The sequence below is a fragment of the Lasiodiplodia theobromae genome, assembly GCF_012971845.1.
Source record: "Lasiodiplodia theobromae strain AM2As chromosome Unknown scaffold_10, whole genome shotgun sequence".
Taxonomy (NCBI): domain Eukaryota; kingdom Fungi; phylum Ascomycota; class Dothideomycetes; order Botryosphaeriales; family Botryosphaeriaceae; genus Lasiodiplodia; species Lasiodiplodia theobromae.
This window is the reverse complement of record NW_023336300.1, coordinates 1050904-1063370: the sequence shown is the minus strand read 5'-3', so window position 1 is coordinate 1063370 and position 12467 is coordinate 1050904. Positions and strand designations below refer to the sequence as shown.

General features: G+C 55.9%; 5 protein-coding genes across 5 annotated transcripts; 1 reads left to right on the top strand and 4 right to left on the bottom strand.

The window, feature by feature from the left end:
* Window positions 1-1941: 1941 nt before the first annotated feature.
* Window positions 1942-3126, bottom strand: LTHEOB_4115 (Maleylacetate reductase; the record flags this gene model as incomplete). Its single annotated transcript, XM_035513114.1, has 2 exons — window positions 1942-2560; window positions 2609-3126. The coding sequence occupies 2 exons, from the start codon at window positions 3124-3126 to the stop codon at window positions 1942-1944; spliced, it is 1137 nt and encodes a 378-aa protein (XP_035375508.1).
* An 805-nt stretch (window positions 3127-3931) lies between these two features.
* Window positions 3932-4696, bottom strand: LTHEOB_4114 (Triosephosphate isomerase; the record flags this gene model as incomplete). Its single annotated transcript, XM_035513113.1, has 1 exon — window positions 3932-4696. One exon carries the CDS (start codon window positions 4694-4696, stop codon window positions 3932-3934), a length of 765 nt encoding a protein of 254 aa, XP_035375507.1.
* A 920-nt stretch (window positions 4697-5616) lies between these two features.
* Window positions 5617-7590, top strand: LTHEOB_4113 (Methylenetetrahydrofolate reductase; the record flags this gene model as incomplete). Its single annotated transcript, XM_035513112.1, has 2 exons — window positions 5617-6440; window positions 6492-7590. 2 exons carry the CDS (start codon window positions 5617-5619, stop codon window positions 7588-7590), a joined length of 1923 nt encoding a protein of 640 aa, XP_035375506.1.
* Window positions 7591-8630: 1040 nt separating this feature from the next.
* Window positions 8631-9158, bottom strand: LTHEOB_4112 (uncharacterized protein; the record flags this gene model as incomplete). The annotated part of the gene is made up of 1 exon (XM_035513111.1): window positions 8631-9158. The coding sequence occupies one exon, from the start codon at window positions 9156-9158 to the stop codon at window positions 8631-8633; it is 528 nt and encodes a 175-aa protein (XP_035375505.1).
* A 1969-nt stretch (window positions 9159-11127) lies between these two features.
* LTHEOB_4111 (3-ketoacyl- reductase) lies at window positions 11128-12179 on the bottom strand (the record flags this gene model as incomplete). The annotated part of the gene is made up of 2 exons (XM_035513110.1): window positions 11128-11988; window positions 12048-12179. The coding sequence occupies 2 exons, from the start codon at window positions 12177-12179 to the stop codon at window positions 11128-11130; spliced, it is 993 nt and encodes a 330-aa protein (XP_035375504.1).
* Window positions 12180-12467: the final 288 nt, after the last annotated feature.

Below are 12467 nucleotides of genomic sequence, written 5' to 3'. Positions count from 1 at the left end.
GATTTGCTAAACCAGGCCGACGACATGGGCAGGTTTACTGGACAAGGTCTCCCGAACTGCGCAAGGAGAGGGCGGGTAAGCACCAAAGCCACGCATTTGGGATTTTCGCGTCATTTCCGGGGGTGGTGATGCTCTGAGCTGGCGAGGCAGAGGAGGCAAGTCGCACTGAGCCGACGTCCGATGGCCGAGCCGGCGCAGCGATTGGGTCCAGCGGGACAGGACGGCTGCGGGCCGCTCATCGAGAACAGAGAGGCGGGAATGAGGGCTGGACGCAGCCTTCGGCTCCAGTGGAATGCTCCCAGGTCTCAAGCGTCAGCCTTGCAGCAAGATCAGCGTGCTCAAGGTTGGCCGGACTTAGCGGCAGGCCCTTGGGCTGCTCGTCCGGGCCAGGGCTCAGCCCATGAGCGCATGAGGGCCATTAGTCAATGTCAGCGTCAATGACTAAAAGCCATGTGCCTGACGTAGGGCAGCCGGGAGGAAGAAACGCCTGCAGGACGTCTGGCCCAGCACGAGCTTTATCTGGTAGGGCTGAAGGGTGAGATTTAGCGCTCCGGGCCAGCGATGCACAGAAATTGCTGCGCTGCAAGCGCGGAACTGCTCTGCCTGGCCATGCCGAAGCAAACGGTTGCAGCGGCTTGATACGAAGCCTTGCCGCTCTGCTCGCCGCAATGCATGCCGCTGAGGCTAGCCCTACGCCCGCACCTTCGGCCCCAAAGCAGATATTCCTCTGTCTCATCCCAGACACTGGACAACCACCGACGTCGGAACTGCTGGAAAGAGGGAACAGAAAGCCCTGACATCTGATTGCAAACACCAGGCAGCCGTACTGTGCCTCATACACCCGCACGACCACATTGGCCGCCGGTCGAGAGGGGACGGAGGCGATCACACCCTGGGTTGAGAGGGTGATGTAGGCGCGGCACGCGCTTTGATTGTACCTATTGCCTTGATTAGCATCCGCAGCCAGAATTTGGATGCCTGATTGGCGGCGCGGCTGCATAGCTGCAGTGAGCGCGGGAAACCAGACCCTTGTAACGGCGAGGGTAGCTGTCATGTGGCGGAAGCGAGTGGGAACTCCGTTGCCAGCCGTGCATCATGCAGCTTAAGCGATGCGGGACGTGACCAAACAGGCCGCCCGTCGCTCAACGCGGCCGCACTAAGCCGCGGAAGAGGCTCTTTTTCCGGAACTTCGACCTGGCCTCGACCTCCATCGGGGTCAACGTGAACGATCGCCGCCCTACGGGACTACCTTGTGAAGCCTCCCCGGCAAGCGTGCAATCTGGGACACCACAAACTCACCGCTTCGCGCCCTTGGACTTTCTATCAGACGTGTCGCGGGGAAGTACCTGTTTTGGCAAGTGCTGACCTCCACACGCCCTTGTCGTAGGGCAGCCGGGGTAGCACAGAAGGTAGAAATGCCGAGCGCGAGGTCCGAAAGGGGTTGCACAGTTGCAGTAGTCGCTCTCGAGGGGCGCACAAGGCTGAAAGGGTGGGCTGCCACTCTTACTCCACCACCAAACACCCAGTCGTAAGCCCTACGACGACGCGCAGCAGTCGTCCTCGCCACTGGCGCAATCGAGTCTTGCGGCACACCTCGCGCCGGCCCTCCCGCTGGCCAAGTTACGTGGGAGTTCTGTAGCCAAGTTCGCGCCCTTCAGTATCAAAGCAAAAATCGGCACGGAATGGTCGTCTAACGGTTTGGATGATACCTCTTAGCGTTAGCCCGTAAAAGAAACGAAGAGAACCGCAAGTGAGACATCTGCCTGTCGACAGCTTAGCGGATGCAGAACAATGGGGATAGTGATCTGTCGCAAGTCGGATGCGGCGGTAACGGGGCCATGGAAACGAGGTCAAGACCCAGCACAATGGGCGAGAACCGCTGCAGACGCAAATTAAATATTTTATTTTGCTGGTATTGTCGAGCTTGCCGCCGAAATTCTTTCAGTACAGTTGCTTGACGAGGCTCGCCACCTTGTCGTAAACCTCTCCTTGCTCTTGTTTGGTTGCTCTTTTGACGATAATGGGAACCTGGTCTTCTCCAACGTTGTACTCCTTCAACGTCTTGGATAGACCGAGAAGTCTAACCAACTCCAAGATGGCGTCACCGACATTGATGGCGTCCTGCTGATCGTTACCAGTCCTCGTTAAACCAATGAAGGGAGCGAGTCGGGCGACTTGCGAGGCAGCCCAGGGGTCATGGGCCTTGAGCTTAACAACGTGCCCAAGAGTGAGGCAGGACGTGATCCCGTGCGGAATGGAATACGGGGAGCCCAGGGCGTATCCGAGGGTGTGGCTTAGACCCAGGGGGCCCTTGACGTTGAGACCAAGCAAGCCCAAGGATCCAAAAGAAGCCAGCTGCAATTGGGTAATGTTGTCCTCATTTTTAGGATCGTTCTTGTATTTCGGGAGGCTGCTGAACAATCTGGATGCTGCTGACAAACAAACGTCTTTCGCAGGGACTTCGGTAGCCGTCGGATGATAGAGCAGCTCCACCGCATGGTCTAGGGCGCGTAGACCCGTCGACATCCACAGCTGCGGAGGCGTCTCCAGCGCAAATTTGCTGTGATTCGTTAGCACGTCCATCGGATTTTGGTCCTGGTCTACTCACGAGTCGTAAATGATGACGTGAGGCGCCAGCTCAGCGTGGGCTACGCCGGTTTTCGTTCCATCCTCCTGAGTGTAGCCTGCATTGAAAGTGCACTCGGCGGCACTCAGGGTGGTTGGGATGGTGATATGAAAGAGGAACTTGCCGACCTTCTCATTGAGACGATACGAGATGGCTTTGGAGGAGTCTATGGGGCTTCCGCCTCCGATGGATATGATGGTGTCGATGTTGGGGTCCTTGATGACTGCCTCGGTTGCTTCGTCTAATTGAGCGACAGGGGCATGTTGCTTGATGTTCGCAAAAGTCCCTGCATGATGCTTCGATCCCAATTGCTGCTCAACCTGTTGAATTAGAGGCGTCTTTGTTGCCAGAGATGAGCCGGTAACGATGAAGGCCTTGGAATTTTCCGCAGGTAGAGATTCCAGGAGATGGTTCTTGACGCTGTTGGGACCGTACCATAGCGCTTTGAGGTGAGTGGGCTTCCACAGGCCAGACAATGGGTTAGTCGTTGCGTCCGTCATGGTGCTTTTGTGGCGAGATGCCGGATGAAAACTGGTCACAGCTAAGTTAGTTTGAAGATCTCTTGGTTGCGAACTTGTGGAGATGCAGCTGGTTGCCGGCCGATGTTCGAAGCAAGTGCTCTCCAATCGGCCACGACAACCTGACCTTCACCTAGGCGATGAAGCGGTTATATTACCAGCTCTATTCCCGGATGAGGCCATTAGTCGCAGCATGGGTTGCGAGAGACTTCATATGCAGCACGTCGTTGGCAACAGCATTCTCGACTTGCGGCAGAAAGCTCACCATTGGAGTTGAGAAGCCGTCTGAGCAACTCTCTCGATGGCTCTGGGTGGCATCGTTACGTACCTCAATCTGTTGGCGTTGCTTGCGATGATGCGCCGTGAGAGCGTAGTGGGGGTGTCGTAGACGAAGCAAGTAGGCGATGACGTAACCACGCTCCAGCCTGAACGGAAAGAACGACTGCAGACAAGCCTCGGGGCGCCTCGCGACGTGGTGTCTCGGGCTTTTTGAATGAAACATAAATTACCACGAGAGTTGGCCATGACTGCTGAGATGGCCGGTGCTTATCGGTGTCATTGGCGAGTTCTGTTGCTGATGAATGGCAGAATTAACTTCCCCGCGCGATTACCAACGCTTTCAAAACAGGCCGGGAACATGGCGTTTAGCAATGAGCGGACGGGAGTGATGTGCACCCCCGCCCTCCATCAAAGGCAACTTTTTCTGTTTAAATGGACGCTGCTGATCGGACTCCCGGCTCGGCTGTTCTAGTCTTGTGTATTGCTGCACAGAAGAGCCCTAAGAATCTTACGGCTGTCCGACTTCAGCAATGACCTGTTTGAGATTTGCCAGGTCGTGGGCAAATCGGCCCAGGAACAGCCCGTCAACACCGTCGACAAGCTTTGCAAAGGTGCCAGGGCCGGCGCTCCCGCCGTACAATATCCTAGTCGTGCCCTTCCTTCCACTTGCCATGCGTCGAAGTTCCCTCGTCACGTTCACCACATGGTCGGCATCAGCAGGCTCCTTCGCGCCAATGGCCCAAACAGGCTCGTAAGCCAGGATCACCTCAGCGTCATCAGGCACGGCGGCCAGCACCGACGTGACCTGCGGGCGGCACTCCTCGACAGCCAAACCGACGGCTGCTGACGCAACCGAGCCGTGCGTCTTCTCGCCGATGCAGACGAGAGGAATGTGTCCATGTTCCACCGCTGCCGCAGCCTTCCTTGCCACCTGCTCGTCATTCTCGCCGAATATCCTCCTGCGCTCCGCATGCCCCATCTCGACCAGCTTGACGCCAGCTTGTCGCAGCGTCAAGGGCGAGACCTCGCCAGTGTACGCGCCGCTTGTCTCCCAGAAGGCGTCCTGGGCCCCGAGCAGGATGGACGTGTCTTGCAGTATGCGCCGGGCCTCGAGAATGGTGACGAAGTCGGGGATGACAAAGAGGTCGACGTTGTTCGCTTCCGCGTGCGACGAGAGCTCGGCGACGCCTTTGACGTAGGAGATGGTGCGGTCCAGATCGAAGTACATCTTGAGGCTGGTGCCGACAATGCGGCGTGGGCGAGGTGCGGCCATGATTTGAGGGAGCCAGCGCGTGTGAAGCAGCCGGGCAGTCGTTTGAGCTACTATGCGAACTGCGATGCGCCCACAGCACCATTCTTGTAGGATGAGGGGCCCCGCGGGTGCGCTGGAATGCTACATTGGGTAATCCGAGTTCTGGGGCACGGTCGCCCTGTGGCCCAGTGTGGGCTTGGAGGAGACGGAGGATGCGGCGCGCGGAGGGAAAAATGTGCAAACGGTGCCCCCGGCGACTTTTTCGTTCGCTTGGTCTGCGTCACGATTCGCCTGCGGCCGGACCAGCTGGCTGGGCGCCAGAGTCAGTCCCGTGCGTTGGGATAGACCATCTCACCAGAATCCTGGGCTGCGGCGCCGGACATCGTAGCGGAATGGAAAGCTGCTCAATTCTGGCGGCGGAAAACTCTGCGGCGAGTCATCGAGGCGACAAAGCCGTGGCGCACACTGAGACTTGGGTCCGCCCGCAGCATTCTATTTTTCAAAGCCAAGTTGGAAGTCGGCGTTCTCCTCGGTGGCACCGATACCGCTACCGAAAAGGCGCATCAAGCGCTAGGTACTGACAATGGCGCGGGGAATGAATTTCCTGGCCCCGCCGCCTGCTCTTCCACAAATCACTCCGCCGCTCCGCTGCACGCCTCCAGTTTCCGCCCATCTCCCCCATCTCCTCGACCGCACCGTCATCTATCCCGCGGTACATGCTGCGAGAGCTCGCAGATCGTTGGGCTCGCGTTCGTTACATTGGTTAGCAGGCAATTGGCCTGGAGGAGGATCCAAGTTATTCCGGTAATCGGCGAATTAATTGTCTCGGACAGTTGCCTGTAAGTCGCCTCCCAAATATAACAGTCATTCATTGTCTTCCTATTGTCTCATGTGCTGACGACTTGACAAAGACAGACCATCCTCGCTAGACTTCGCCCACGATGCACATCTCGCAAAAGCTCTACGAGGGCCAGAAGAATGGCAAGCCCTCGTTCTCGTTCGAGTTCTTCCCGCCGAAGACCGCCCAGGGTGTCCAGAACCTCTATGACCGTATGGACCGCATGCACGGCCTGGGCCCGACCTTTATCGACGTCACCTGGGGCGCCGGTGGCCGCAACTCTACCTTGACCTGCGAAATGGTCAAGGTCGCACAGTCCGTCTACGGCCTGGAGACCTGCATGCACCTGACCTGTACCGACATGGAGAAGTCCAAGCTGGACGAGGCGCTGCGCGAAGCATACAATGCCGGCTGCAAGAACATCTTGGCGCTGAGGGGAGACCCTCCGCGTGAGAAGGAGAAGTGGGAGGCCACCGCCGGCGGCTTCCGCTACGCGAAGGATCTGGTCAAGTACATTAGGGACAACTACGGCGACCATTTCGACATTGGTGTGGCTGGATATTCCGAGGGATGCGAGGACCAGGACGACCCAAACCTGCTTCTGGACCACTTGAAGGAGAAGGTCGACGCAGGCGGCACCTTCATCGTAACACAGATGTTCTACGACGTCGACCTCTTCCTCGACTGGGTCAAGAAGGTGCGCGCCAAGGGTATTACCATACCGATCGTCCCCGGCATCATGCCCATCCACACATACGCTGCCTTTATGAGGCGGGCGACCTGGACTAAATGCCGCGTCCCGCCGGATTGGCTGGAAGCTCTCGAGCCAGTTAAGAATGATGATGCGGAGGTGCGCGAGATCGGCAAGCATCTGATCGCGAACATGTGCCGCCGGCTGATGGAGGCTGGCATCATTCACCTGCACTTGTAAGTGGAGCCGTTTCCGTCCGTTGTGATTCGTCTAACGTTACTCTGCAGCTACACCATGAACTTGGCCCAATCCACGCGCATGGTTCTGGAAGAGCTCGGTCTTACTCCGGATATGTACAGCCCGCTCGAGAAGCCTCTTCCGTGGCGCCAGTCGCTCGCTCCCGGTCGTCGCGAAGAGAACGTTCGTCCCATCTTCTGGAGGAACCGCAACCGGTCCTATGTCGTCCGTACCCAGGACTGGGACGAGTTCCCCAACGGTCGCTGGGGTGATTCGAGGTCTCCTGCCTTTGGTGAGCTTGACGCCTACGGCATCGGTCTGAAGGGCACAAACGAGCAAAACATCAAACTCTGGGGTTCGCCCAAGTCTGTTCGTGATATTGCCAACCTCTTCGTTCGCTACATGGAGGGAAAGCTCGACAGCCTTCCGTGGAGCGAGCAGCCAATCACCGCCGAGGCCGATGTGCTCAAGGACAACCTCGTCAACCTCAACAAGCGCGGTCTCCTTACCATCAACTCGCAGCCTGCTGTCAATAGCGCCAAGTCCACCCACCCGGTGCATGGATGGGGACCTCACAACGGATACGTGTACCAGAAGGCCTACCTCGAGGTTCTTGTGTCTCCTGAACTTATTGCAGAGCTGATCACGCGTATCGAGCGTGATCCCGAGATGACCTACTACGCCGTCAACAAGGCTGGAGACCTCAAGACTAACGCCCCCAGCGACGGTCCCAATGCTGTTACTTGGGGTGTCTTCCCTGGCAAGGAAATCGTCCAGCCCACTATTGTCGAGACCATTTCCTTCCTTGCCTGGAAGGATGAGTTCTACCGCCTCGGAGAGGACTGGGCCAAGTGCTACACTTCCGCCAGCCCCTCTCGTTATGTCATCGAAGACATCATGGATACCTGGTACCTCGTCAATATCGTACACAACGACTTCCACGTTGAGAACGGCATCTTCGCTCTCTTTGATGGCCTCGAGGTGAAGGATCTCGACAAGGAACTTCATGGTTCTGCGAACGGAGAGGTGAACGGTAACGGACACTCGACGGCCAACGGCGTAGCCCACACCAACGGCGAGAGCAAGATCCCCGACACCATTGTCAATGGCAAGTCAACTTCGGCAGTTCAGAACGGAACTGCCAACTAAAGCAATTTTCTCAACTAATTGCATCCATCGGCTGCTTTTCATCCTCGCAGCCGGCGAAAATATTGTGCATCCAGCGTTGGCGTTTCTGGAGTTTTCAACAAAAGAGAAGATAAAAGAGTTCTCGCATGCGGCGTCGGATAATTTTGCATGGGGGAATCATTCAACATCCTCCTAACGACTCTCAAGAGCTTTTTTCCTTCAACGACACAAAAAGGATTGGGCGTTTTCAACACTTACGAACAAGGCGTTCTTCAACATCACACGGCGGGGGAATTTTTCAACACAATCATGGGCATGAGGCAAAACTAAAAAGAGGCAATGTTAATGTCGACAACAATTGCTCATTCAAAAGGGGGGTTTTGCATATCTTAAGGGGCATCAAAAAACAAAATGGGAAAGAATCAGGGCGGCGTCATCACTTCAACATACAAGACGAGATTATGAGACTTTTGATGACCTTTTAAGGGCTTGTTTCGGTAAACTAATTTCCTTTCGCGGTATTTTCTTCCTCTTTACTTCTCCTGAGATATCCGACCCGCGTTTTGAACTGCCCTCAACGGCATGCGGGTTCTGTTCCATAATTTCGGGCAGTTTTTTTCTTATGGGATTGGCGATTTGCTGGAAATCGTCGAGCAGGCGAAGGTGGAGGGAACCAGTGGAATTGCGAGGCGAAGATTGGCGAATTCAGAGTAATAGCATCATTGCACAATGTTTGGTGCTGATCTCTGCGACAATGCAGATGGAATAAATTCGAGAATTCGACTTGCACAGGTCTGTCGTTGCACACAAGAAGTCAGGTGGAAGAGGTCTGATTATTGTACAAGCATTAAAAAACGCTAATGCTACAAAAGTTCCAAGCCATGCATTATGTTTCCTAGCCTTTCCCCAGGTATCAAGGCAATTTCCTTCCATCCGTACGCCCTCATTACCATGTCATTACTCTTTGCGTACAATGCCAATTAATATAACATGCTCAAGAAGAACAAAAGGACCCTCCTGTTCACAACGCAGGCAACACTTTTTCCCTCTCACGGAACTTTTCATTTCGCACACCCCTCACCCCCAATCACGCCCGCCACGGGCCTCACGTACGACCCATTGGTAATGATCTCGAAATCCGCAGCCGCCACAACGACATCGTACATGCGGCAGCCGATACCCAGGGCGCCGCCGGGAGCGCCGTAGTGCGACTCGGCGGGCACGTCGTAGGCGAGGAAGGCGGATTTGCAGCCCGACAGGCCGTTGCACTGCTCGATGCAGTTGGTCCACAGCGTCGTCGCGTTGATGTACGCGGCGTCGGACGCGGGCCGGTCCCAGGCGTAGATCTGGTGGGCGGCGGTGAGGGCGGCGGAGGGGCGGTAGCCGTCAGTCGAGGTTTGGTTGGCCGCCGTCGTGCTCGTCTGCGGGAGAGGGTACGAGACGCTGCAGGGAGGCGTGATGGGGACGTAGGCCGGGGCGCCGGCGCGGGCTTCGTGTTGTTGTTGTTGTGTTTGTTGCAGGATTGGTGAGGCGGTGGTGGTGGCGCTTAGGCTGGCGGCTAGGAGGGAGGCGATGGTGGTGAAGCGCATGATGGCGGTGGTGCTTTTGAACTTTTTTTTGGTCCGAGGCTTTCAGGCTGATGGTAGCTTGGCTGAGATGACAGCGGGATTTGTGAAAGTGGTAATTGGTTTGGTAGTCGTGGTAGGTTGGTCAATTGGAATCGGCTTCCGGGTTTTCTTTGTGTTTGATGTCTTCAGATGGGAGTCGATGTATGCTGTTTAGGGAGGAAAAGGAGATTTGTTATAGGAGGGATGGCAAGGTATGACGTAGGCTTGGCCTGTTCGTTCAGAGGAACCCAGCTAGTATAGGTGGTGGAATGCGGGTGCGGTTCGGCGACTTCTTTTTGAGTTTTTGTAGTCGAGAACCAAACGAGGTTCCGAGCGTCGGAAGGCGTCGGAGTTTAATGTATGTACCTGTGCGCCTAACGGACCGTAAGTAAGCTTGAATACGAGGGTTGCAGAGGGACGGCGGTGCAGAAGTACTGGGCTTAAAGGAGGTTGGAAGGGAGAATTGGGATGGCTTGTGACCACGGTCAAATCCACACGCGGCACCAGGCGGCCCATTCTACGCTCGGTAGAGGCAAAGACGGATCCTGATGTGGGAAGGAAGCATGCAGGAACGGGGCCGGATTGGCCGGTCGATCTCGTGGATGTGGAGTGTCCTGCGTGCCCCGTCGTGTGTCCATATCGTGCAACGTCATCGCAACGGGACCCTGCAACGCGACATTGGTCGAAGGTGTGGTAGCTGGCGCGCAACGGCGCCGTTCAGCTCGTGTCTGCGTGGCGCCGCAAGACAAGCATCGCGCCAATGGGCTGGGGTAAGTATCCATGGCCCCGCCCCAGCCCAGCCCAACCGAACCCACAACTAACAGCCTCCTCGTGCGGCGTCACTCGTCCCCGCCAAATAACTTGTCTACCGACTCGGGCCTCGTTTTCTATCTTCGGCGTCGTGCGACGAGCCCAGCCGTCATCAACCGACTTCCCGGGCCGAAATGTTGATCGCGATTTTATTTGGGCACGCAGGACCATCCCTGGCGAGACTGATGTAAGATGACATCGGTGTTGTTTATGCGCGATGTTTTTTGTTTCGGTCTCAGCCTCAGTGTTTGTCGAACAGGAGCAGAAGTTTATTGAATGTGTGACATCGTCGGTCAGTTTTGGGGCCACTTTAGATGGGGCGTGAAGGGTTACATCGCTTTGGTGCTGCTACGCTGCTGGCATTATATTTCTGGTTTATTGCCCCTCATTGAAGGCCACTACTGTACACTGTCAGTTTTCTGCTTGATCGGATGATATCTTTCCATTGAAATATACCCGAAATCCAATTTAGAAACCAATCGTGTTGATCTTCTCCCGGCAGAATGGAAAACCCTTGAACGAGCCAATGAAGGCTGGGAAAGCTCCAATACCAGAGCTTGTGGGCCTAGTAAGCCGATTCTTCCGCTGGACCCCTCAAACTGCTGTCGAATCTCTTGATTCTCTCTTACCATATTTTCTTGGGCACATATACTCTTGAATGCAACACTTCCCATGCCTGCATCGAAGTGACGTTGGATGGGTTTCGTATCCTCAAAATATATCCACGTTTGCTGAGTGCAGCGGTTCCTTGGGATTACTGGAAGACAGCTCTTTTAAGTAGGCCTTCTTGATGACCACCGGTAAAGCTGCTTCATCTGGGGGCTGTAGGAAGCAGCCAATTAACTCGCTGTTCGAGGGGAAGATAATCGAAAATGCCGGCTGGCCGACTGAACGCTGATTGTGGGCTAGATGAAACGTTTGCACTGATAGCTTGGGCTGAAATTGAACATGTTTCCTAGACATTTATTCAACATAGCATATTTATCTGAAGACATGTGTTACATTACTCCTTCCTTGAATTTCCACACCGTGAGCTTACTTTTGATGATCTCGATTTGAGGCCAAGTCGATGTAATGTCACCTTGAAATTGTGTTCCAGTCACGGAACACCAAACTTTTGAAGTATTCCCTCTCTGGCTCCTTACGCAACCTTCTTGCCCTCCCTCTCAGCCTTCTTCAAGGCCCTCTTCCTAATGCTCTCGTGCATATCCTTGTTGATCTTCAGCACCGTCGTGCTCGTGGTTCCCGCAAACGTCGCGATGGCCCAGTGCATCAGACCGTGGCTCCAGTAGGGCGTGGACGTGTACGCAACACCCTGCGCGCCACCAGACCTGCCGATCTTGCCAAGCGCGGCGGCGACGAAAGCCTTGGGCGTAGGAATCATGGCCGAGGCGCGTCTGATCTTGCTCATAGCCGACGTAACCAGGTAGCTCTGGACCAGCTGGACGTGGACACCCGAAGGAGCCAGCTCACCGGCGAGAGCCGCGCTCCAGTGCTGAAGGAAGGCCTTGCTACCGCTGTAGGTCGCCAGGAGGGGAGTCGGCATAACACCGCCGAACGAAGCCATCGTCAGGATGAGACCCTTCTTGCGTGCGACCAGCTTGGGTGCGACGAGCTGAGTGACGCGCAGCGTGCCGGTGCAGTTGATGGTGATGATATCGCGCATCTCCTCCGCAGGGGTCAGGACGAAGGGCACTGGGATGTTGTGCGAGAGGCCGACGTTGTTGATCAGGATCGAGACGTCCAGGTCCGCGATCAGCGAGGCCAGCGCAGCGTAGTCCGAGTCCTTGTTTGCCGCGAAGTCCATTGCCAGAACGCGTGTCTGCACGCCCGGGTTCTTGCTGCTGATGTCCGAGGCAAGCGCTTCGAGCTTGCTCAGCGTGCGCGACACCAGCACCACGTTGAAACCCCGCTTCGCAAGCGCGAGCGCATATTCTTTGCCGATGCCGTCGCTAGCGCCAGTGACGATAGCCCAGGAACCCTTGGGGCCGAACTTGGAGAGCTGTGGAGACGAAACTGTCAGCAATTGGGCACTCGAATGTAGGTTGAGGAGATACGCACCGAGATACCCGGCAGGACGAATAGGCTCAGAAGCACGCGCACGAAACTGCCAACCTTGACGGCAGCCCAGGCAGCGCCGATGCCGGCAAGGCCGAGAATGACGGGTTGAGGGACGTTGGACAGGGCATCCATTGCTGGCTTGTGGTGATGGTGTTCGGTGGATGGGATAACGGAGGACGGACGCAGAGCTCAGGCATGGTTGGGGAACTTTTTGGCCTCGGCAGGGACCAGCACCGAGAATGCAGGAACAACCGCAGCTCAGCTTACAGCCAGCTGAACGTTTACAATCAGCAAAGTACACTTAATTGCTTCATCTGGTCAGTCTTTTGGTCTGGATGAGAAAACCCGAAAGCCTTCGTCATTCAATGGCAGGCTGGCGATTGGTACCGCAGTCGCACCACCGGTGCTTGGCCCAAGCTC